At 39.4% G+C, this 26,641-nt stretch overlaps 2 protein-coding genes across 2 annotated transcripts in view; one reads left to right on the top strand and one right to left on the bottom strand.

The window, feature by feature from the left end:
- The window catches only part of LOC140232346 (aconitate hydratase, mitochondrial-like), a 32,057-nt gene extending 15,769 nt beyond the window's left edge, over positions 1–16,288 (bottom strand). Inside the window, exons 1-12 of the mRNA XM_072312475.1 lie at positions 16,222–16,288; positions 13,894–13,959; positions 13,046–13,192; positions 12,376–12,486; positions 11,371–11,451; positions 9,447–9,539; positions 6,995–7,153; positions 6,351–6,402; positions 4,491–4,589; positions 3,967–4,071; positions 3,010–3,101; positions 1,090–1,195 (exon numbers count right to left, since the gene is read on the bottom strand). Of these exons, the coding sequence (XP_072168576.1) occupies positions 1,090–1,195; positions 3,010–3,101; positions 3,967–4,071; positions 4,491–4,589; positions 6,351–6,402; positions 6,995–7,153; positions 9,447–9,539; positions 11,371–11,451; positions 12,376–12,486; positions 13,046–13,192; positions 13,894–13,959; positions 16,222–16,254 (1,144 nt within the window). The 5' untranslated portion in view covers positions 16,255–16,288. The remainder of the gene's footprint in view (positions 1–1,089; positions 1,196–3,009; positions 3,102–3,966; positions 4,072–4,490; positions 4,590–6,350; positions 6,403–6,994; positions 7,154–9,446; positions 9,540–11,370; positions 11,452–12,375; positions 12,487–13,045; positions 13,193–13,893; positions 13,960–16,221) is intronic.
- Positions 16,289–18,232: 1,944 nt separating this feature from the next.
- Positions 18,233–26,641, top strand: part of LOC140231726 (TPR repeat-containing protein DDB_G0287407-like) — a 31,160-nt gene continuing 22,751 nt past the window's right edge. Inside the window, exons 1-8 of the mRNA XM_072311879.1 lie at positions 18,233–18,526; positions 19,316–19,492; positions 20,176–20,319; positions 20,691–20,967; positions 21,650–21,757; positions 22,264–22,493; positions 23,479–23,745; positions 24,718–24,785. Coding sequence (XP_072167980.1) covers positions 18,233–18,526; positions 19,316–19,492; positions 20,176–20,319; positions 20,691–20,967; positions 21,650–21,757; positions 22,264–22,493; positions 23,479–23,745; positions 24,718–24,785 — 1,565 coding nt within the window. The remainder of the gene's footprint in view (positions 18,527–19,315; positions 19,493–20,175; positions 20,320–20,690; positions 20,968–21,649; positions 21,758–22,263; positions 22,494–23,478; positions 23,746–24,717; positions 24,786–26,641) is intronic.

Genomic DNA, 26,641 nt, shown 5'->3' with positions numbered 1-26,641 from the left:
TATACTTCCAGATTTTCATAATCGCATTGCTGGAAGAAAAAAAAAAGTTTCAGTGCTTGCGTTCTCGGGGAAGAATAAATGAAACAAACTTCGTGAAAGGCAAAAAAAAAAAAAAAAAATAGCTAAAAAAAGGCACTATACGCAGAAGATTGATGTTTTGACAGTGGAGCGTGATTAATGGCAAAAACGTAAGCAGGTGCTCCCCGACGGTTGAGAAATCTACGCGCACGGTATGACTATCTCGATCAAAAATCAAAACACAGTGGTTAAAGAAAAGCAGATGATGGGGCAGCGCGTAGTGCTTTCGTAAGCACTCCATTGGCACGGGTGCTATGTGCATACCATGTACGTGTGTTGGTAGGTGTTGGGGATTTTTCTTGTCAGCTGTGTACCGGGTATTTCTTTGGGCGCGCGATTATCAGATTACAATCGAGTGTGAAAACATTTGTGACATGTCTTCGCGGTCCACGCGCGCTTAATCGGAGATGCTGAGTGATGCTTGCAATTTCGATTCGAGCAACATGCTGGGAAAAACAATAAGTTAATTAAGATCGGGACATTAGATTTCCCTTCGAGGTAACCGAACTTCGAGTTATCTTTTTCGAGCTACGCGAATTTTAATACACGGAAACTCCATAGGAACAATCGGGACTTTCATGTTGCCCCCGAGGTAAGTGATATTCGGCTTATCCGACGTCGAGGTATCCGAGTTTGACTGTACTTCTCTCTTTTTTTTCCCAGTTTCCTGTCACTTTTTTTGTGTTTGTTTTGTTATTGTGAGTTGTTGTTTTTTGTTCATTTCTGTTTATTTGGGAGTGGTCATATTTAGTCCAGGACACTTTTTGTCACAAGGTTTCAAACATATGTATTTCACAATCTTATCTACTCCTGATTTCATACTAAAGTAGAGATACATAATGAATCATTGACACATGATTCCTAGTAGCATATTTGTAGGCCTCTCCAGTCATTTCAAAAATTAGCACTGCTTGGACACTCACTGATCTTGGAAGCAAAGAGGTCAACATTGACACCGATAAGATCAGAATGCAATCTGCAAGTTACTTTTCACACAACAGCGGCACTTACCGACTCTGATGTCTAGAGGCCAGCCATTCTCCTTGGCAACTTCTCCGACCTTTGACACCGGGTTGGCAAGGTCAGGGGTGAAGGGTCCATTGATGTGGGGTTCCAGCTGACAATCAGATCAATTCATAGAAGGAAATGAGTAAGGATTGCACGCCTCTTTGAGTAACAGTAATGCATGAATTGCAGTAAAAACATAATTGGCAGAGCTCCAAGCTACATCAATGAAAAATGGTCCTCAGAAGATATGGAATGCCTCATTTTACAAAGAAAAGACCAACTTTGTATATGTATATTGTAACTCACTCATTTCCACAGTCATCAACTCGCATCTCAAGAAATCAGCATCAGAACATTATACAGACGAGAAAGCATGTTTGACCACAAAAGACACGACCCAATTTGATCTCTATCTCTATGGTCAATTTAGAACACACACATACACACACATTGAAATTCCATTTTGCAGTTAAACATGTGATCTTTACTTGTGATGCATTCTGGTTCATTTTGAATATCAAGATTTGCTTGGTTGATACCATTTACAAACAGACTATTGCCAGCCACGTCAGGTGAAGCAAAAGCATTTGGTATGATGTTGTGTCAATGTTTTCTAGAGCATGTGAGTGAACAGGGCACTTAACTTGATCTGTATCGTGTGCTGAATTGAAAAGTGACAAGACGTTCTCTCTACCCTCATTAATAGAAAGCTTTAGATTTTAGACGCGTGGACGTACAGAGGGAAAAAACGTGTTCTGAGCGTGCGCAGAAGCCCGCGTCAAGTCGATCTATTTTTAGCTTGCGTCGTTTGAGTTTTTCACTATGCGTACTGGGCTATTTTTACGTCCGCACAGTTTGCAACGTACAGAACTACTTCATGCACCAATCATATGGGGGCGCGATTTTATTTTTTATACGTTGCGTCTCAGCGTAATCTAAAGCTACTTTTCTACACGACGCAGGGGAGAGAACGTCCAGCGCACTCGTCGTCTCAAACGTCCGCGCGTCAAAATCTAAAGCTCCCTATTACAAAGTTGTATCATGACTTCAATATAATGCCCAATCCTATGAAAGGAGTATTTTGTCTCTTGACAGAAGAGACCACGTGAAAAAATCAACAGGACTGGCTCAGTTCGTCTCTACAAACACTGCAACACGATCTCCTTGCTCATTGCTGTGGCAACTGTTGTGTGAATTACCATCAAAATCGGTCTTTAACCCGTTGAGGATGGACTTATTTTGCAATAACATGCATTTCTCGTACACTAGTCCAAGGATACTTGGGACTCGTCCTTGACGGGTTAAAGATAATATAAAGTTTTGGTACCTCAAAAGTTCCCCTGAGTTTCCTTGTCTTAGTTTGTGTTTCGGGTTAAAGTACCTTTCATATACTGTACAAGCTGAAATTTTCGCGTACAGATATTTTCGAGAATTGGAGGACATTTGCGCGTGTTGTTAAATTCGCGGTTGCGACGGTCTAACTGAACGTAACTATTTGCGCGTTGTTATTTTCGCGGTTCAAAGGCGATTCGCGAAATTCGCGAAAATAAAACCACCGCGAAAATTTCAGCTCGTACAGTAACTAACACTGTGAGACTTACTCGCCCCAAAGTGCTCTCATGTCTTAGTAATCATGCAATAATGGTTTCGTACAATACGTGTATATTGATTGTCGCGGTACCGCGTCGAGTCAAAACAACGGCTCGTTCGAATTTTTCAGAGCCCGCTCTGCTCTGGTACGAAACCATTATTGCATGATTACTAAGACATGAGAGCACTTTGGGGCGAGTAAGTCTCACAGTGTTAGTTATATGAAAGGTACTTTAACCTGAAACACAAACTAAGACAAGGAAACTCAGGGAAACTTTTGAGGTACCAAAACTTTATATCATCTTTAACACACTATAACCCCAACAGTCTTACCTCACTCAGGTTGATTTCGACGACGCTGTCGTATTCCGCACCTTGATCGGCTGTCAGGATGTGGGCGTATTTCTTGGACAAGTTGGCAATATCTGGAGGCACCATGTAACACAAGCAAAGATGAGGTTAACATCTGCTCAAAGCATATCCTGGGGCCTCTTTCCATAGAAATGTTTACAATCATGGTACAGGTGCTGGCAGCTACTACAGCAGTGACTTACATTGCTCATAGCTGATCGGTTGCTGCCTGATTGTTTCCATGGTGACTGCAATTGTGAGATTTTATTGATAGAAAATGCCTAACACGACAGGGCTCATAACTCAGCTTAGATAGGACAAAATAGCTGATGTTCCCTCTGTCAGTCAACCATTTACCAGTTTGACATAAAGAAGTACAAATGGAAACAATAAATGTTAAAAACCTATTCTGTATTTAAACCGACCACTGTCATATATCTCATTTTTGCAAAATATGAAAATATCATTCACATGTGAAGCACTGCATAGAATATAATTCACAGCCTCCAACTATCAAGCAAGAACTTATGGAGTTACAAAACTGAAAAAAAAAAACAATTCTTATACTTACCTGCCAGCCAAAAGTAAAGTAAACTTTGAAATATTTAGTATTCATTTTAACAACTACGACTAATACAGAAAGAAAGCATTTTTATCAAAGAAGACAGAAACAAGACAAGGCCAGATTTCTAAAATATATCTAGTGTTTGAAAATGAAGGGAGGTAATGGTGATTATGAATGATGATGATGATGATGACGATTATGATGATGATGATGATGATGATGATGATGATGAAGATGATGACGATGATGAAGATGATGACGATGATGAAGAAGAAGATGATGGTGACAAATATGATGATGGTGATTATGGATGATGATAATGGATGATGTTGGTTATGATGATGATGAAGATCACATTCACAGGCTAGACTTACCCGATCTGTTAGTGGCAACCAGGTAGTCTTCCATCCTCTTGTTGAATGGGAAGATGGATGTTGTGGCACCAATTTCAGCACCCATATTGCAGATGGTGCCCATACCTAGGAAGCAACGGAAGTCTGGTGTCACAGCTTTGCAGACATTCTCATCAGATGAAAATCCTTACTATTATTTCTGCTGAAATTTCAACACTTTTCCCACTCATTAATGGCACAGCATATCTATTTCTACAATGTAGCTAAACTGTATGAATATGAATGAAAATTCAAAAGTCGCACATATTCGAACTAGAGAAATGTTCATGTGGCCATCTTTTGCTTAAAGTTCCATTGCGTTTTGCGCATTATTTGTTTTATAAATTTTCATTTATATTCATATGCTATCTTTTATAAGAAACCAAGTATTATTAATTCAGGCATGCACAACGTATATTTCAATGATTTCTTTTACATCAGTTAGTTCTTAGCACTTTGGAGGAACAGTAGTTTTTTGGTGGTAGTTTGTTTTTGGTTTTTCATACCTGTGCAGGAGATAGAATCAACGCCAGGTCCAAAGTACTCCACAATGGCTCCTGTGCCTCCCTTGACTGTTAGAATGCCTGCCACTTTGAGAATGACATCTGGTAGGAAAAAAAAAAACACAAGAACAAGTGGGGATAAAGTGCTTTACAATTATTATTGTACATCACAGGCAGGGATTCCAACAGCACTGCAGTATTCTGAGGACTGAAAGGAATCTTTTTGGTTGGAAAAACAGTATTTTTTAATGTTCCTGCATTAGACATGTGTAGTTATACAATTTGAGAAAAACAGCACTATTTCAATTAAATCTGCAGTACTTGGGGCAAAAAGCAGACTTACAAAATACTGCCAAAATCACCCCCCCCCCCCCAAAAAAAAAAAAAAAAAAAAAAAGTTGGTATCTCTACAAAGGACACTCAAATTTGTTTACAGAAAGTGCTCTCAAAGGTGCAATCAAATGGTGCTCCATTAACATTTGTGCCCTTGATGAGACAAGCACTCATATTGTAGAGCTACAGAACAGAAGAAATTCCCACTAATGGGCTGGGGGGAAAAAAGCATCATTACCTATATGCTGGCATTACTAATACACACATAACATGTCATCAGAGGTCATTCACATGGCATTACTAATTCACACATATCATGTGAATAACTTCTGATGCAATCAATGCAGTGAACAAAAATTTCCACTGTAGTTCCTGATGAAACAGCTACTCAATCTTTCTCTCAGTGCACCACAGAATGTAAACAGAAACACAATGAACATATCAAGCCAGACATTTGAAAGTCCACATGAGTCAAAGGTTGTGTTAAGTGCTATCTGATTCTAGTTGGAGTATGTAATCACATTTGTTCAGTGATTGCTTTATGAATGTATTGAAATAGTTTGCATAGTAAACCCATCAAAGGAAATACAGCTGACTGAAAATATGTAAACAGAATCGAACAACCCCACCTTGGCACAGCAACATTGATTAATCAGCTCAGAGATGTATTAACTGTTCAAATTCAAATCACATTTTGAGAATCTTCGGCTACTATGAGACACATGCAATCTAAATAAATGCTTGCGTAAGTACTTGGAGACCACTCTCTCGGGGATTGAAAATAAATAAATCTATAGTTTTACAGTTGAACTCTCTGACCACATAAATGCTATTTCATACATGAATACATATGACTAGATATCTTTAAAATCTGCCTTTAAATTATAAACATTCAATATCAAATGATCAATATCCAATTTGATATAGCACTATTCATCATTCATGTGAGCATATTTACTTTTTCATGTCTTATCTCAAGTACTCATACACAATATAAGTAGTTTATGAAGGGTACACAGTCCACAAGGCCTTGCTGTTTTGTACAGGGTTGCTAGATATTATTACACTGATAGAAAGTATCATAATGCAACCTGTCATGGACATGTTATGTCATGAATGATTCTCACATCTACTACATCAAAGTTCCTTCGAAACAATTTGAGAACTTTCCTTAACCTGTTGAGGACGAGTCCCAAGTATGCTCGGGCAGGTGTCTGTGGGAAATGCGTGTTGTAGCAAAATTGGCCCGTCCTCAATGAGTTAAAATGATAAATCAATCATTTGGGGCATAAAAATACCCAGTTTATGGAATAAAATCAATTGCCTAAAAAAATTAAAAATGCATAACGAGTTTGCAAACTGAGCAGTATGTGCAGATGTCATGACATTTCAATCACATACTATTTCACATCAAAATTGTTGTTAGAGAACAAAGTAGTCAAGGTCCATCTAAACCACATCCATTAAGTTGATATAGCAGTATATCAATTTTTAAAACAGCATATTGCGATGCAAAATATGACGGCTTACCTTTTGGTGATGTCCATCCACTCAGCTGACCAGTCAAGTGGACACCAATGACCTGAGAGACAGTAAAAGCAAAAATGTAAAGACCACTATTTTGTGCAATAGACAAATAACAACTCACATGTAAAGAAAAACAAAATCTAATAGGCAAATCAAAATCAAGGACTGTAATTGATATCTTACTAACTGGTCATTGATTTGACCTCTTGTAAGCTACAATGTGGGAGGCCCAAAATATTTCTCACTTTCAATTCTAGCCTTACAATGTATCCAGATGTCAAATTTTCACTTTGTGCAGTGCTTTCCGAGATAGCTTTTGTGATCCACTCACTTCTCATAGCAAAAAGCACAGAGCACACTGCACCCAACACCAAACTAATGTACAAGTAGCAGTGTGAGCATTTTGCGTGCCACCATCTTCAGTATCTCTTGTTATCCAGAATCTAGTCCATCATCTCCAAGGTACAGCTTCAGTCTCTGTAGTCTATCCACATCCAACAATGTGGCAGTAAAGCAAATGCTTCAGCTCATGATATTTGTGGAAGGCAATTCAAATCAAAGTAGATGTCACTAGCTTTCCTTCAAGTCAAATCTGTTAATATCTAGGCACTTCAAGCTAGAATCGATAACCTCAATTCCTCACTTACCTTTGGACACTTGAGTTCCCACGGAATATCAGCCATCACATCGACAGCGTCCGCCCCACCAACGCCGATGCAGACCCCTCCTAACCCCCCTCCATTGGGAGTGTGGCTGTCTGTGCCAATCAGCAGAACACCAGGGAATGCGTAATTCTCCAGGATGATCTATTGGGCAAATAGGGGTGTTCAAGCCACGGGGAATTATCATTGTGATATGAACTAGAATTCTGTACCCGCATCCTTCAATACTGGTATATAAATGTCATATTTCAGGCAAGACAGCATGAATGCAGTTAGACTTTCTTTACTGTACACACCATGTATTTCACAGTGGTTTCATTTTCACAAAGTTTGTAAAGTGAACTGATATTTGCATAGCCATTACCAACATACAAACATAATATATTTTCCTCCTGTAATGGAAAATACAAATGCAACTTACCATCATTATTGAAGTGGGAAATTGCTAACTTTGCTTCTTGGAAAGGGGTCACACTCAATTTCTCATTTTGTGGCTACGGTTTTTCTATCAACAACTTATCAACTCGTGAAACCGTCTTAATACAAAAGATATGAAGTACAGACTGTACTTTATAGCTGGTACCAGGCTTTTTGGACTTTCATACTTTTTGTTGTTGGGTTTGTCGCCTCGCTCAAAAGCGCTATTATTTATTGATGCCCATTTTGCTTTTATAGGCATGAAAACTAGACAAAATTTGCATGCACTGAAAGCCCATCAAGCTAATCATGATTATTTGATACCCTTGGCACCTCACACTGGCAGGAAGGGTAATTTTATTTTGATTTTGTTTTTCACACATTCATTTTTTAATTTCACCTACACACTGATATTTTTTTTTTTACCTCTAATATTGTCATCGGACCTAAAAGCAGAAAGATAGGTCATAATTGTATTTCCATCTTTAATATCCAGCCTGGATGCCATACTCCCTTGATTTCAAATATCATCCAGACTCTATGGCAGCATTTATGCCACTTTAGTTTGTAAAAGAGGCAACGACGTCATTACTGTAAAAGTGGACATTTTCGCGGCGCAGAAATTTTGCACAACCAGAAGCTGGAGCGAAAATAAAAGTAGGACAATTTCATCTTACTCAGCCGAGCGCGAAGAATTATTTTCGCAAAAATATCCACTCTTACAGTACATTATAATCATGTTGATTGCACATGTACACAGACCATGATCAAGTCAAGTGTCAGGCAGATTTGAAAAATGCAAAACAAAAACAAAATAAATTGACCACGTTGGTATCGACCACATAAAACACTGCAACTCAGTATCAAATGGTACATTTTGTACTACACTGTTATAGAAAAAATGCAACACATCCTAAATCTATTACACACGCAATCCAATTCACTCATACCTATCTCGTTGATAAATGAGTCATCAACACACGTCATGAATTGCAAGTCCCGCTCCAAAACTAATAAGGAGTGTTTCTTCTCTATTTTACTCAAAACCTTTGTAGTGGTTGTTGTTGTTAATCACATCTGCTGAGAATATTGATGTGTAGAATTTGGCAAAATATGGATCAGCTTTAAAGATTTAAAGGGTATAGAAGGAAAGTAGAAAAGGCCCAACAGCAGACAGAGGGGAAACACATTAAAAAGAAGCATTGAATGTAGGCAGCAGCATACATAGGTTGCCCATGGTCTGTGGGTCACACAACCTACACCTGAAGCTACCCTTGGACTGGTTCCTCATCTTTCACAGCCATCGCATGCACTCACACACATGCACGAGAGCTTGTCTTCAGACTGTGAAATCTGATCACCAGTCTCCCTTCATCTTGGTGACACTATCATGAACTCCTCAGTGCATGGTACCAGTCAACATGCAAGCATGTAAAGACTGGGCAGAGAGGGAATTTCAGTGGTCACCATGTGGATGCTATCATCCAGTACGTCACAACATTCAGGCCATTACTCCATTAATAGACATGCCTCCATGCAATTGATAAATACATGTGTGATTGAACTTTTAATTCAAGATGTTGATTCTATTGATAAACATGTTATGCTGTTCCTGGTGCTTTGTTTTTCTCATAGAAATACCACACAAAACTTTTCAAGAAATGTTCCTATCAGACAGATCAATAATTTCTTATGATATACTATTAACTGGCAACATCTAACATAAAAGGAGAAAATGCATGCTAATGCTTAAATGTGTGTGTAAGTGAACTTTGTTTCACTGTCATTATCATTTGTTTCATTTGTATTTGTTTATATCATTATGATACCTTACATAATTTTAACTCTTAGGCAACAGGAAAACCAGAATTACATTTTTTATCTCCAGCAGGCGTGAACAACACAATAACATACATTGCTTCCATTTCCACTACACTGCAGTACCAATAGTCAAAGCAAGGTCAAAGTTTGTAAACATCCCGCTCGCTTTACATCCTTCTGTTCAACTCTTTGCCCTTACCTGATGGATGATACCACTGCCTGGCTTCCAGAAGCCAACACCGTACTTTGCACCAGCCGTGGAGAGGAAGTTGTAGACCTCTTTGTTCAGCTCCTACCACAGCAACCAGAAAATATTGTGAATATACACAAATATATGATGACACCTTGGCAATATTTTGTCTGCACATATTTACAGTGATGAAAAGACTTCAGACAACAAATGTTTCATTTCCTCTCTACACGATTTGGCTTTTATAATCATTTTAGGTAAAACTGACTAAAAGTAAAAGTGAGTTGTAAAACTGACTCAAAGCAAAAGCGAGTTGATATTGATTACAATGGACTGCTACACTATAAATGACAAAGCCCAGATTGGCCACACCAGTAATGTACAATGCACATATACATTTCCTCAAAATGCATTTAATCACTGAAGTATATACCAATACACATCTACATATTTGCAGCCAACAATAACAAATGACCAAAAGCCATGCTGCCCTCTTAATTCAATAAAAAGGTTGGGGATGGGGTATTGTTGATAGTGGGGTGGGAATATACCACAAGAACTATAACAGTGAGCTGATAAAAGTATGTTTACATCATTCTAGATCTGTCAAGTTGCCATCAGAAGTACCAGCAAATGCATCTCAGAGCATTGTAATACATGGAATCATTACATTGCAAATGGCTTTGTGAAAGTACCAGCATTACTAAAATGTATTACTACACAAGTTAGATTCTGGGACACCTGAAGGAGAAATGTCAAATTAAAACAAAAGGTTACATCTTAACCCTAAAAGGACCGGGGGGGGGGGGGGGGGGGAATCCGCCCCCCCTCGACGTTTCGCGCTATAATTCTGTAACGCGAGAAGGCCTCATCGCGAGGCTTCTTGACTTCCTTCGTTCAAGTCTCGCGCAACTTTTGAGACCAAATTTGCAACGTCCGCGCATACTTTTGCGAAGCCACGCCCATTTTTGTAACGGAATGTCGCTCCAAAACGGGCACAATTTTGTGATTTTGTGTACATTTCCTATGGAAAACAGTGCTCTGTCATGAAAGGCATAAAAACCTGATTATTTTTACAATTAATCACTTTCATTGATTAATTTTGTGCTAATTATGGTAGAAAAGTGGTCAGTGACAATTTCCAATGAAAAAAACAAAGAAAAAACAAAAGTTGAAAAACAAAAAAATACATAAGAAATTCTAAAACAATAAAATACATAAGAATTGAAATGAGTTTTGAAAGTTTTTGTGATGTACAATTGTTGAATATGCTAAAACAGATTTACAGATCAAAAATTAGACTCTCAATGCTTTTAATTAAGCTAAAATATCACCTTGAGCTTAATTTGCATAATTAATTAATTAAAATTAGAAATTGATTGTTTCAAAAAATCTTAGAACACAATCTTGTAGATTATGACGCGGGTCTCACGCATGCAAAATTTCATCGCGATCGCACCACCGATGGCCGAGATCTCAGGGGGGGGGGGCGGAATCTACCCCCCCCCCCCCCCCCCCCCCCCCCGTGCAGTGTTTTTTCAGTGTAAGTTTGCAATTGTATGGAGTTCAGTTTGAAAAGAACTGGTTCAGGGATTTATCTTGTCATGTTCTGACATGAAGCATATCATAGTCTGAAGCAATTTTTTGAATTTGGCTGGTTTGACAAATCCATACCATTTTGAATACAAACTTGTTTTAGCAGATTCTCTCTGAAGACCGCATTTATATCAAAACCTTGCAAGGGTTTTAGGTACTAGCAGATATGACACTCATAATTCACAATCCCTTGGGTTCATACTTCTTTACCCTATGTTTTCCCATCATCAACAAGAATGATAGATTTTGTAGTTGAAATTTCAACAGCAGTCCAGTGAGGATTTCTACAGGATGGACAAAAATACAACATAGTGATATTAGAAGAAGAAAGATGTACCTTCGCCCTGGCTAAATCTTGGTCTCCTCCAACTTGGGCCTCAATGAGATGATCACAGTGGATGGTGGATGGCACTGCAACCTAGACAGACAGAGAGAAAAGCAACATAGAGTCACTGAGACTGCAAAATGAATTTCAAGACCCGTTTCACAACACTTGAATTTCAAGCCTCATTCAACTTTACGAACAAAATTTGGCCCTGTTGACAAGGGCCCTGGATTAAGACTCATCAGGTGAGTCTTGCCAATCCTAGCACATCAATGCAAAATCCAACAAAAGAAACAAAATGGACTGAAGTAAATGATAGAACTCATAATCATGGTCTGTTTGTTTGATGCTTGCTGATACTGATGTCTGACTGTTTCAAATATCTTCAACGAGACCACTTCTATTCTCATGACAAATACAGCTGCCATGATCAGCAACTTAAAACTGTGCATCATAAAAATAAAAAATAAAAAAAAGATTGGGCCCTTTTCACAAATGGTCAGCAGTATTGTAAAGTCACAGTAACTATAGTATCAATGGAGTGACTAAAATGCCCAAACTCATGCCCATGGTGGAAAAACCGTCTCTTTAACATTCCACCTGGGGGCACTGTGGCATAGTGGATAAGACTCCCGACTCCCAATCGGAGGACACAAGTTCAATTCCCGCCAAGTGTTTACATCCTTGGACAAGATGTCTTTACCCACCACTATGTCCCTCTCGACCTAGGTGTATTAATGGGTATCTATTAATGCTAGGGTAATGATAACGGCAAGGCCCTCTGGTAAAGCAGTGGCAACACTGAAGAGGCTACCCTGGATAAAGAAGACCAGAACATCTGAGCAGGAATTGTCATTAACATGCAATATCTACACAAGCACAAATTTCAATGCTCTCAGCTGTTTGGCTGTACCCTACTAATAATTGCCTTAGCACTCACATGGACACAAATCATGATCGTTTGGGTGGAGGAAGGACGTCAATGTCAAAGAGAATAATGGTTACTCGGTCACTCACCTTGGGTAGCCCACTGGAGATGAACTGGAGCATAGCCATCTGAGCTGTGGCATCCTGCATTGCAACTCGGTCCGGTCTCAACTTGAGGTACGACTCACCCCGCTTGATATCCTGTAATCCAAAACAAAAACCACAAAGATTAGAGCAAGAGAAAAACAGCAATAGTTTTATACATAGTTTCTATTACTGCAGGCAGTTAGAAAATGTTTACTTCATTTGGTGAGGCACAGTTTTCCTTCATTTTGGGGCACTGCAGCACAGTGGATTGGGTTCTGTATAAAACAGGAGATTTGGGGATCAAATTTTGATAATCATGTACATAGACATACATTGATGCTGTACACTTGAGCATGGTCAGTGATGCCTTGCTTCAACACCAGCAATGGCAAAGTTCAAATCAATGAAATTCTTGCATTGAATTGTTTTTATGGCAATAGACTGACAAATCTTTTTTTATCATGGCTACTATTAAAACACTGATTAATTCAGTGCTTTCTTACGTCAATGAATGGCAATTCATCAATCAGGCAATTTGTCAATCAATTGCAACAGCAAGACTGCAGGAAAGTTCACTGCTTATGCAATCTACATGAAACACAGACATCTTGCCCCACTAAACACTCAATATCTCTGAAGACATGATGAGGTTGGGAGGTGAGGTTGGTCTTACCTGTTCCTTGGGGTTGTCCAGATGGCCATAGACAATCTTCTCGCTGAGTGTGAGGGGTCGCTGTAGCCTGTCCTTGACGATTGTTAGATTTGCTTCCACTTTGTCATAGTTGATGAATTTATCTTGCTCAAATTTGCTCATGGCCACCTGTATTGCACCATGGACACGAAAAGCAGTTTCTTGCATTAGAGAAATAGCACAGGGAGCATACCAAATGTTTCAAAAGATTGCAATTTGTTTGCTTTTTTTTTTAATTATGATCACGCTTGAATATGCATAAATGCCATTACTTAAACAGCATTTCCTTGAACCTCATTACAAAGCTGGAAGGAAAGTATTCAAATGCTGGTAAACTTGCTGTCCAGAGTACATGAAACAAGCAGTTTGAAACATTAGTTGTATATCAAAGTCCTCCTTCATGGCTTCAATGTAAATATTTCATTACTGATCTTTTTTTCACAAATATCAGACAACATAAAGACATATAATCACTGACAAGATTCAAAGAAACCTAACTTTTGTGCACAAAAAAAAAAAAAAGTTAGCATTTCAACATAAAGACAGGGTAATATTTCACTACACATACCATAGAGATGAATGGATAGATAGATACATAGATTGGGTTTATTGCTATCAAAACAGACGGGTATAAATCCAAAGACCTATAATTCCCATTTAAAAAGTCAGCTGCACATCAGACTTTAACAAGATCAGGGTAACCAGCTGCCATTTCTGCTGCTATGAATAGCAGCTGCTCAACCCTCTTTTCTTTCCTTTGTATTACTGTTTGGGATAGACCCAGCAAATACTATCAAACACACAATAATCAATAGGGAAATCAGACTTACTTGACTTGCTGCTGCTGAAGTCTGAAACAGCCTGGCCCGAAGGCCGGCAGCCATGAGGGCCTTCACCTAAACAAAAACAGAGAGAAATTAAATAGAAATGTGACACATATGTTTTGCATTATATGCTTGCCCTTTGTCTTGGACAATCTATACACATCACATTGGCTGAACATATATGAAATACAAAATTGAAATGATCAAATATGCTCCACTAGCAAATAAGTGTGAATTTGAAAGCTCCGAGTTGTTTATAAAGGTATTTTGCTCAATTGATTCACCTACTGAAGTTCAGTCACTTAATCACTACAAATATTACATCACAACTTTACACAAGCCAGCAAATTCTATTCTCACAATTTACACTAAATCACATCATTTCACATACTGGCACTGAATTAGTCACCTACAAAAATCCATCCAAAATCCCAAATTTTGCTATCAAAAATGCAGAATCAACTTTTCAAAGCGTGTGCGAATCAAGCACAAAAAATTGAGAAATACATTATTCTCTTGCGAGATGTTTCACTTTCACACCCCACGACACAAGCTCAGCTCAGACCAAGAGTCAGAGTGTGATAGTATCCGCAAAAAATGCAAAAGAACAGCTAAATCTCTATATGAATCATTTTTTTTTTATTTTGCGGCCATCCTCCAAAGATAGGAGGGGATTCCATGAAGCCAGACGAGGGTACAAGAGACGTAGTCTCAGCAGGTCTCGCAGGTCTCGCATGCCATTGGCTGGTGCGTCGCATACATTTACATAATTCGGCTTTCGGAGACACTAATTGCAGCGTGTGGGAAATGCTTTTTCCACGCGTGCACGATTACATGCTCCATTGTTCTTGCTATATAGTGGTTTATACGCTCGCTCGCTCACTCTGTAGTGCGTGCTCTTCGTTTGGCTTTCTGTCCAAACTATTCTACCGCAATGTTCGACAACGGAAGTGAAACAAAAATCGTGTAGCGTGACATAATCGTGTGAAAAGAAAACTAAATATTCTCAAATGTGTCTATGTACATGTAGTGGGACAGCAGACTGACTCAATGGAAGGCAGATAAGAGGAAAGGAGCAGTCACATGTGACCAATTATATTCAAATATTACACGTCAAAATCGCACCAAACTAACGAGTCGTGTTCTTCTTTTTTTTTTTATTTAAGCATGACCCTCGCCAGCACTAGCAATTCTGCTTTCAAAGGGGTCGCCAATGATAAAGACAAATTAACCACAATGAAAACGCGATTTGTAAATGTGTGGATTCGCCACCGCTCCTGTTACATAATGCACATTGCACAGTCATGGCGTGTGGATGCCATTGCGTAATACGTGCACCATACACGTCATGTACATGTACACCATACGTGCAATTATCGTATTCGCCATCTTGAAAGACGTACTGGTAAACAAACCCAAGCGAAACGCATTGTTTTTCGGCTCCATACGCTGAGCTCCCAGGAAGGTGCCCGGGAAATTTGACTCTCTCAGTAAGCCAATCAGAAGGCGATGTGGTTGCTAGAGGCGGGGATTAACATCGATTGGCACCATCGTACAGATGGGTGATTCTCCCCTCGCATCGCCGCTCGGACATTGTCTTTGAGAAAGAGGTGAATCTTCAAAGCCTGTTTTCTCGCAATTTTGTCAGGCTAACAACTTAAAAAGTGCATTTTATTTCTCTTTCTATGCCCACTTATGGTGCCGAAGAATACAAGTGTTTTATATCATTCAATGCAAAGCTTAGGAAATGGGCAATGTGATTCAGTGAAAAAATGAATTTTCAAAATTCCCGACTTTTGCCTAAGTAAAACCGTTGTCGCCGTCACATTTTTGCTTGCCATGCTCCATTATTAGTTGTCTTGATTCCACGGAACTAAAAATGTGCATAACTCTTCTTACCCCGAGGGGCATGAAAAATTAGTAGCGCGAAATTATCCACTTTTACAGTATCTGATATCAATGCAATACTCATGATACCGGCCGGCTGGAAGGGACAGAACTGAAGCAACAGTAACACAATGCACACTGTACTGGCACTGCACTGTGACTCACTGTTCACAATTCACTGCACATGTTTGCAGCTGCGCCACTGCGCTGGCCACGGCCAGTGCTAAGCACGTTCCTCTCATTCCACTACTGTACTCTACGGTAGTACCACACAGTCACAGAACACACACGACAAACCAGCAAAATTTGTCTCTCCAACTACGCTGTTATTACTCAAATATTTGTCTAAGTACTGTCATCTAGTAAATTTTGGTGCTCTCCACTAACTACACACGCCACCATTTAAAGTATACAGCTACAAAACTGCAAATATAATGCTAAAATTACCCTCGAAGCAGATGCTCTAACCGCGTACGCCATCTCTTCGTGACACCGGTTTGAGAAGCCAATTCGTGTATATACTGTAGATATCGTAGTGTACCAATGGTGTGTGTACGGTGTGTCTATGAAGGATAGTACTATTATACGTGACTCGACGGGTACACACACATCCGCTGAGTACTACAGTATCTCGTGACGCAATAGTGTGGTATGTCGAGAAATCACCAGCCGTTATTTGGGGAAAAGGGAGAAAGGTAATGAAATTATTACCATTTAAATCACCATGACTTCATTTTGACTTCAGAAATTATCATTTCTACCATCATCTTACTTGTTTTGTTGTTTTTTATCCAGTAAATATCCATTACTTTCTTATTATTTGTTTAGAAAAAAAAAGAAAATACCTAAGCAACTAGGTTAAAGTCTAAGCAAAAATAGTTTGACTCAGATCTCGTTCGTTTTTCGGGCAAATCGGGGAGACAGGGGGCCGGATCATTTAAAATAGGGTGTCTTCTGGCTTGGCTTAAGATTGGTAAATATTGCATTCGTAGAATCGCATGATACGTAGCCAATGTGTTGATTTGTAGCAGTAGCAGTGTTATCAACTCTACTGAAGTGTTTCGAAATGGTGTCAGGAAAGTGCAATTGTTAATTAACTCATTTAAGAAAGAGCTACATACAGGCGCTGCTTCCGTGGAGCGGACATTACTTGATGTGCCGCCAGAGTTCTGGCCGGGTAAGCAGCTACTGAAGGCCTCTGAGGCTCTGAGCTGTGAGTGAGCTAGCTACTCAGCTCAGTAACCTAACGTACCAGTATGTAACAAGTTGCTTGGTTCATCGTCATGTTCACAACTCAGCAAACACGCTACACGGCCACCATGGCCACGAGCATCTATTTCGAGCCAAAAACCTCCCCAAGGCCTACCATTACCAATAAGATGATGGCACCCAATAGAATAGACAGAAAGATCCGTCTGTCCGGAGGAGTCTTTTATTTTTTTGACGTTATCGCTCTGAGGGGATCTCTGTGGTGTGAAGCCAGACGCAGTCTCCGCGGAACATATCCCCGACGACTAGATACAGACCGATCTTTCAGTCAACCAATAGATGACAGTTTAATAGCAGTGATTACTTTAAATTTATAGGCTTACACGCCTTGTGTCATGTAACGGTTTACAATTTATGTGGCTATCGTAACATGACACTAATATTAAAGCCTTATAAAGGCCCCATCTCATCAATGCTCACCATGCTCACAATTCATTGTTTCTGCTGAAATAGGTCATGGGGGGGGGGGGGGCACATGCACAGCAGGGATAGAGTTAACTCTGAGGCACTGTAATCGACACATACGTGTTGGGGTTGCTGGTGCGGATAGGAATTACTGATGCCGGGTATATTACGATGGACTGTGAATTCAATAAGAACGGTTTTACAAAAATGAGGGATAAAATAGTACTAGTAGTTGGACTAGCTCCATATCCATCCATCAGCCGTCAGTGAATTGTATTATGTGCTGGTCATGATATTCACTGAAAATGACAACTTGAAATATGATGAATATACTCTAAAAGTTAACATTTTAATGTTAAGAACAGGTCTTTCCATGCAGTAAGAGCAATCACTGGAATCTCGGTAATGGTTAATCATTTTTGGCAAGGTTGTACATGTGTATGATTCTCCTCTGGCCCAAACACCTCACATTGAGAATGTAAGCCGAATAAATGATGATGATAATGATAATAATGATAATAATAATAATAATAATAATAATAATAATAATAATAATAATAATAATAATAATAATAATAATAATAATGATAATAATAATACTTATAATAATGATAATAATAATAATACTAATAATAATGATAATAATAATAATAATAATGATAATAATAATAATAATAATAATAATAATAATGATAATGATAACTGTGGCATTAAAAAAAAAGAGAAAAATTTGTGTAATTTCATAAAGATCAATCACATGAGTATTTATTGTTTCTCTGATAGGATGAGTGATGCCGGCATGAAGGGAAGAAGGAACAAGACTCGGATCACGAAGGAGGAAAATGTGGCACGGGTGTTTTTCAGCTCCCCGTTCGGCGGGCTGGAAGAGGAGCGTGAACTTCTGACCAAGCAGTACTGGCCGGAGCTGGCCCATCTCTGCCAGCGGTCTGGCTATGAGTTTGTGCCGGTCGACATGCGGTGGGGGATCACCTCGGAGCTCTCCAAGGAAGCGGCCACCATCACCATCTGTCTTCGGGAGCTGGACCGGTCTGACATGATTGTTGGATTCTTTGGGCAGGTATTCACTGGCTTCACTTTACATTGTATCTCCTTCATTCCAGGATGTCAAAATGACATCAATGCAACAAACAAGGGGATTAATGCAGGAAAAACGTGACCAAACTCAATGCAGTTATTGTGTAATTTTTTGCTGAGTGGAAAATATCTATTTTATTGTTGTTGTTTTTTTCAAAGTACATTTAATATCTAATGTAGTACTCATCATTTATGAATAAAGGGCAGAATTAATGAGGATTGAATATTGAATTCTGAATGGAAAGTATCTATTTTATTGTTTTGTTTTCTTCAAAGTACGTTTGATATCTGATGTAGTACTCATCATTTATGAATAAAGGGCAGAATTAATGAGAATTGATTATTAAATTCTGATGCCAGAGGAAAGGGACTTTGTACAGAAGTCATTATCTGTGTGTAAAGAAACTGCAATGCAATAAATTGCATTCAAAACACAATAACAAAACAGATTAGACCTGTACAGCTGCTTGGCAAATGTTTGTTGAATTTTACATGAATGTCAATTATTCTATTTTTTTATTTAAAAAAAAAAAAAAAAAAAAGTGTTAAAGTGACATTGATGCCAATCACATCATGATAGGACAGAGGCAGTGACTATCTCCTTTTGGCATCTGAAAAGTGGATTTTTTCCTTTTAATGGTGATCTTTCTTCTCTTTCATGGGTATTGGAGGAGAACACAGCTTCAGGCTTCCACACTGTACCTTTATATCTTCTAAGCAATGAATGTAACTCTCTTCATAACGTGCAATGCATGATTATTGCTATGTACAGCGGTATGGCTGGCATGGAAGTCGGGACGAATTCCTCCAGAAGACGTTTGACCACGCGGTGCCCCGGTACCCTTGGCTGGACCAGTATAGAGACCGGTCCGTCACCGAACTGGAGTTCCTGCACGGCCATCTGAACAAGCCAGGCAACAGGCCAGCATGTTTCTTCTTCAGAGACAAGGTCTGGCTGCTACTATATGTCTCTAGGGTCATCAGACTTTTCTCTACATTATGGCATTTCTATATATACTATGGTGTACACAGTTTTGATATTAGACATACTGATCACAGGGGCCAAGGAACATTTTGTAAGGGTTTGGGGGCTGCATGCAGGCTTGGGTGTCCAGGGTCAATGTACCCCTACCCCCAAAGACTTTTAAGGACATATCAAACTTCAGAAAGTTGTTGGAGGTGAGATTTCCCCCCCCCCATTTGTTCCCATTTTTCCCCATCTTTTATTTACCCCCCCCCCCCAAAAAAAAAAAAAATGGGGGAGGGGGGCCTGCAGCCCCACCCCACCCCGCCCTAGGGTTCCATGCCCTAGGGTTCCATGCCCTCTGCACTAAGTGCATTACTTGATACACAGCAAAGTAAAACTTGACAGTTTTGATGAATATGATACACCATTGTGAATTACAGATTTAGTGTTGGTTTGTGAATGTATGCTTTTGAATTCCATTGCTTTCTGATCAGTGATGATTTGAACTTTGCGGAAAGTTACATTTTGTAGCAACTTTGTTTGAGTGTAAATAATCTTGAACATGTGATTTATATAAGGAGCAGTTTATCGTGCTAGTTGACAACATATACACACTCATCTGGGATTTCATTTCTTGTTGCTCTATATCTGTGCCCAATATCCAGGCCTACGATGATGCCAAACTGGCGGAATGTATTGCTCTTGGAGATGAACGCGGCCAGAGAAAGTTCCGATCAACTTCGGATGGGCCACGAGCGGCAGAGCATCTAGACAACCTCAAGCACAGGGTGAACAACACTAAAGACAAGGTATGATGCCTCTCTTAATCAGAACATCACTTAGTTTTTTTGTTCATGAGTGTAAAAGTCACTGGTATTCAAGAAAAAATACATTTTCACTAAAAGATCACTCCAAGAAAGTAAAAAAGCCATTATGCAACACCTATATCTGGAATTCATTCTTCACTTTGACCAAAAAAAAAAAAATAGGATGTCATTATGACAGATTTGTACATGTTTCTTTGTAGTTAAAAAACATATGCACGGGATTTAAACATATGAAACAGCATTTGAATCATATGAAAAGTCTGGTTTAAGTAATAGTATTGGCATTAGCAGTGGCAGGTGGCAGCATTGAGAACAGCCATGTATGAAGTGTTTATTTTGTGTTGCCCGTATAGTGCCTCGCGGTGCACATGAACTATGCAACACCGGATGTCGGGGCTCGTCTGATGTTTGAGACGGTACGGGAACACCTGAGCAGCCTCCTGGGCCAGTCGCATCAGGCTAGCAGCGAGATGGAGAAGGAACACGCACAGCATGAGACGTTCCTGGTCACCAGGCGTGGCATGGGGGGAGGAATGGTGGGAGGAGAGGTTTACCTGGAGGAGATAGATCGTCACGTCGTCAGAAAGGAGGAGAGTGATGGGAAGCATCTCCTACTCCGCGGTGATGCAGGTGCGGTGATTATTTCTAGTTGTTGGACTGAGCAGTATTTTCATATATCATCACCTGCCTGGCAGAAGGGCCCTAAAACTTGTGTGCTCAAAAAACAACAACAAAAAAACAAAATCATGGTTTCATCAGATGAAAGAGCTTCCAACACTGTCATATTATGCCTTCAAAATTTTGTGTCGTTGCCCTTCTGCTGGACAGGTGACAATATATGAGTGAGTTGTGTGTCTGTGTGTGTATCTAGGAGTGTCTGGTACTTAAGGGTGAGTTACAAAATCAATTGTTTGGAAGTGCAGATTATGTTGTCTCAGATTCATTATTTGTGGTATTTTTGTCTAGTCTTAGGTGCTGCAAAATCACAATGAATGGATCAGTCAGTTTACCTCTAGATAATCGTGTTTGATGTTTATTTATGTTTCTGTGTATTTCTGTTCAGATTTACTCCTCTTAATATTCAATTTTAAGGATCTCTGTAAATATAGTAGGGTGAATGGAGGTACAAAAAGAGATGCATTTGTGATGGGATACTGGTATTATATATGTTACACAAATATTGCTTTTGCTTTGTATATGATTGTTAGGAGTGTAAACATTGACTGTGCTTTTTTTTTTTTTGTGACTGCCACCAGTGATGCTTTCAATGTTCACAATTTTTGTGAAATTATGATTTTCTTTCTGCTGCCAGGTTCTGGAAAGTCTTGTGTTCTTGCTAATTGGATGGAACGTCATCTTGGAAAGTATAGTGATGACATTTTGGCTTTTCATTTCATTGGCTGCACCAGTAACAGCACTCGTAAGTAGCACTATCACTCCCGCTACTATACTGAAGTGAATTCTTCTACAGGAATCTTTGATTGTTACAGGATATTTTTTTCTCCCAGGGTTTACCATATTGAAGTAATCAAATAGTAATGCAGTCACTTCAATATATCAAGGTGTGAACATGGAATGGGCCCCATAATAAGCCAACATGCAGTTTGTATCCCTGGCAAAGGAACTATATTCACCAAATATGTATCTCTTGTTGCATATCCTGCATCATTTATGATTTACAGCAGTGGTCACATGGACATCAGTCACTGTATTTATTTATTTTTTTTTTAAGAATCTAATGCTTCTTCACTTCTGACTTTTGACATTCCCCTATTGCATGTGTATGAATAGCTGTTTCCATGAATGTGGAGTCTTGATGTTAAAGGTGGTGTTCTTTATTAAAAACAGCACAAGATATATGATTGCAGTTTGATGAAATCACTTTTACTTTGATATGACAGTATTTTTTGTTGCTATGGAAACCAGGCGAGCTGGACATCCTCCGACACATTTGCTACCAGATAGAGATGGCACTGGGAGGCGGCAGTCTGCCCACCAGCGGTGACGGGGAAACGGAAGCCGAGAAGACAAAGGATGAAAGAGACATGCAAAAGCTCCTTCTGAAGCTCATCAACGACGTGTCGCAGAAAGGCTTGCGGGTCGTGATTGTCATTGACGCACTGGACAAAGTGGACACTGGTGGGCGGGCCGTGAAGGCAAGTGAGAATATCTGTGCAAAATTCATGCATTTCTGCCTTCTTATGTAATGCTTTTGAAGATTTGTAAATAATGTTGAGCCTTTCATTGATTGAAAGAAACTAAAACAAACAACACATTAGTTTTCATATATTTCTTATCAGATTGAATGTAAATATTACCAATTGTCAATTTATGCCATTTCTGCAGCAATAAGAATGAATATTTTTCCAACCAACCCTCTTCCATTCAGATAGGTAACACAAACTTTTCACCAACTCATGAATGTTATTACCCTTTCTCCAGTCATACTAATTTTTCAGATGTCTTGGTAGGCTATCACAGTGGGCCATGACATTGTGTGTGTCCCATACCAGACTTACATGCACTACAAATGAAACTGCTGATTCTGTGCAAAAAGCTTTTGTGACTTTAGAGAGACAGAACCGTACCTGTACACTTATGCACCTTACCATGTTTATTTTGTAAACACTAGCAGCTCAGGGTTTGCATTACAATACTCTATTGATTGTGTTCATGTATATATTGTGTGCATTCACAAATTCAACATATGAGTCAGTGGTGATGACATTGGATAGCCATTGATCAGGAGACACCTTAATTATATTTCGCTTGTAATTACCATAAATTCAAATAAAATAATCTTCAGGTGCATTTTGAAAGAGACAAACAATAAAAAGATGTACATAATGAAAAAGAAGAATACAAAATAAGGTGTGATGAAAGTGGTGGGGCCACAATAAACCGGACTCATTTTCACAAGGAAAGAAATGAAAATCACTGAGGGTAGTGTCACTGTATTATCAAAGAAGGGCAAAGTTTTCAAAAATGATTAGAGTTGAGCAAATGAATAAATTGTGACAGTGTGCATGTAAACTACAACATTGCCCTTAATCCCATCTGTGCAATTTTATGTAAGAGATGAGTGAAAAGTTACATACCTAGCTTGTATATGGCGTTACCTATATGGTAATCTCTCAACAGGAGCTGTACTGGTTACCCAAGGTGGCATCATCCAGTGCCCACATCATCCTCTCCACCACCAACACCGACACCAGGAACATCAGGGAGCTCGTCGACGCACGCCAGTACGATAGCCTAGAGATCAGCCAGCTGACCCGTGACCTGAGGTCAGAGGTCACAAAGAGGATGCTGCTGGTGAGGGGCAAGGAGCTGTCCCCGGGACAGATGGAGAAAGTGCTGGCCCATGCTGAGACGGGAAACCCCCTTTACCTGTACATTCTCTTACAGGTAAGGTCTGTGCCCCTTGTATGCATGCCATGTGACTGTTCCTCTGTGTTACACTCCTCACTCACACGAAAGTAAATAAATCTTGTGAATATAGTTATTATATTTGAATTGCAAGACCATCCCATGCTGAAGTTTACTAAAATTGATAGAGCAGTGTTATACAAACAAAATTATGGGAGTTGAATTAGGAACTAAAAATGAGAAGGGTATGGAATTTCACTTGTGTTTCTGTGCAACAGTGTCATCTGTCTTTACTAAGATGAGTTGATGATGCCATTGCCATGCGAGCCTCCCATTGATCTGTGAACATACATAACATTATATTTTCACGAGTGATTTCCTTCTTTGAAATGAGATTGAGAAGGCAAGTCTGCTACATCAAGTATTATGTAATAACTCAGCGAGTTCAATGACATTGGACTCAAAACCTATCCATGATAACTTTTAAGGGGGACAAGTAGGTGGTTTGCTGAATCATTGATCAAAAAGAGGTTGTTGTGATATTTTTGTGAGCGAACCAATAGGAGAGTTGTAAGGAAGTGACATCATCACTTTAAATATCTGATTGAATATGTGGTTGTGCCCAATGTCACTGTTCAGTAAAAACATGTGAAATTGAAAGTCCCTTAGCATTTTTATTTTATCTCCAATATTTACAAAACTCCATACCATGAAATTAATTTGATGATTCAGTATACAAGTCACAAGGGGCATTATAAGTCATTAGAATTACAACTTTATCTGTCAATGGTATCTGTAAAGCTCTGTCTCCTTAGTGTAAAATGAATTCAGAGAATCATGCTTTTCAAGTCCACACCATCTGAACTGTTTGCAGGAGATGCTCAATCATTTGAAAGGACTTGGCTTCCCAGGAGAATAATACCATTTTTTTTCCATAAGTGGCAGAGCGTACTCCGTTTCATCATGTTCTGATTTTTTCGTTTGTTCATTTGTTTGTTTGTTTGTCACCAGGAGCTGTGCAGCTTTGGCTCCTTCTTTGAGCTAGATGACTACATTGCCTTCATGCTTACATCTACAAGGTATGTTTGGCATTTTTTCTTACTTTAACTTTTTTTTTTTTAGGGGGATGGGGGAGAATGTCTGTCTGGGTAAAGTTTGAAACTCATCTCAACTCCCCCATTCCCACCCTGTAAAGAATGAAATAATATATGCAAGTGAATGAGCTTTGGAGCACGAAAGGAGAAAAAATAAAGCACCAAATTGTGGAAGATCATCAACTTGTAGTAAAGAACTTAATTTTGTTACAGTATGCTCAAGCGTTCCCTGCCCAAATTTACTTATTCATTGTATAAGTTTGGTATGTACACTTTGTACATGGTCTTTGGGAAGGTATTGTTGAATGCTTTTTATTTGTTGCTGTGGACACAAGAGATATGAAATGTTCTGTTTAATATATTTTTCTTCAGTTGTCACATAGATGCATCATGTATTTAAAATACCTTCACTTCCTTTTTGTCTCGCCCACCGGAGGTGAAGGCGAGACTAAGGGATCCAAATGTCGTCCGTCCGTCGTCCGTCCGTCGTCCGTCACAAATGTTAAAGTTTACCTGCAAGACTCTCTTATGATGCATAACTTGGCAACTGTTACAGCAATGGCAGCCAAACTTTGGTGATAGAAGCACTAGGGGTATCTTCATGTTATGGTGTTGTCGGAGGTCATGTGATGATGTCAAAGGTCATTTGAGGTCATATATTAAAGAGTATGTGCAAGACTCTCTTTTCTATGTTAAAGTTTACCTGCAAGACTCTCTTTTGGCAAATAACTTCACGTAAGTTGCTTGGATTACAACCTAACTTGGGTCATAGATGCACTGGGGGTACCTTCATGTTATGGTGCCGTTGGAGGTCACAGGATAAGGTCAAAGGTCATTTGAGGTCATACGTTAAAGTTTACTTGCAAGACTCTCTTATCACACGTACAGTTGTAACTCGACACATGTTGCTACAATGGCAATCAAACTTGGGTGATGGATGCACTGGGGGTACCTTCATGGTATGGTGCCGTAAGAGGTCACATGATAAGGTCAAAGGTCATTTGAGGTCATACGTTAAAGTTTACTTGCAAGACTCTCTTATCACACGTAACTCAGCACATGTTGCTACAATGGCAATCAAACTTGGGTGATGGTTGATGTCTCTTGGGAAGTTGAAGGTAACCACAAGGTCAAAGGTCGCAGACGGGTCAACAAACTTTTAGGGCCCAATGTTAAGTTTTTATGGCGCATTTCGTTTATGGCTCATGACTTTTGATCCCTTTGTCCGTTTGTGACCAAACTTGGATGGAAGATGTCCCTTGGGAAGGTGAAGGTCGTCACAAGGTCAAAGGTCACAGACAGGGGTCAACAAACTTTTAGGGCCCAATGTTATGTTTTTACGGCGCGTTTTGATTGTGGCTCATAACTTTTGATCCCTATGTCCGTTTTGTGACCAAACTTGGATGGTAGATGTCCCTTGGGGAGTTAAAGGTCATCACAAGGTCAAAGGTCACAGAAAGGGGTCAACAAATTTTTAGGGCCCAATGTTATGTTTTTATGGCACGTTTCGATTATGGCTCATTACTTTTGATCCCTTTGCCCGTTTGTGACCAAACTTGGATGGTAAATGTCCCTTGGGGTGTTGAAGGTCACCACAAGGTCAAAGGTCATAAGCAGGTCAATTAACTTCTGGGAGATAGAACAAATATTAATTCCTTGTACGCGAATAAGGTCCTTGGTTCATGTCCCCGGCTGCAGCAGTCTTGTCCTCAGGGCAAGACACTTAAACCTCATTGTCCAGTTTGCCAGAGGCTACTCAGAGCCATCTGTCCATGTGGTAACCTAAAATATTAACTTCATAAAACCTATGCCACTGAGTCTTTTATCTTGTATTAACCCGT

This window comes from Diadema setosum, chromosome 8 (assembly GCF_964275005.1).
Source record: "Diadema setosum chromosome 8, eeDiaSeto1, whole genome shotgun sequence".
NCBI lineage: Eukaryota > Metazoa > Echinodermata > Echinoidea > Diadematoida > Diadematidae > Diadema > Diadema setosum.
Note: the sequence above shows the minus strand (reverse complement) of the source record. Positions and strands in the feature narration are given on the sequence as shown.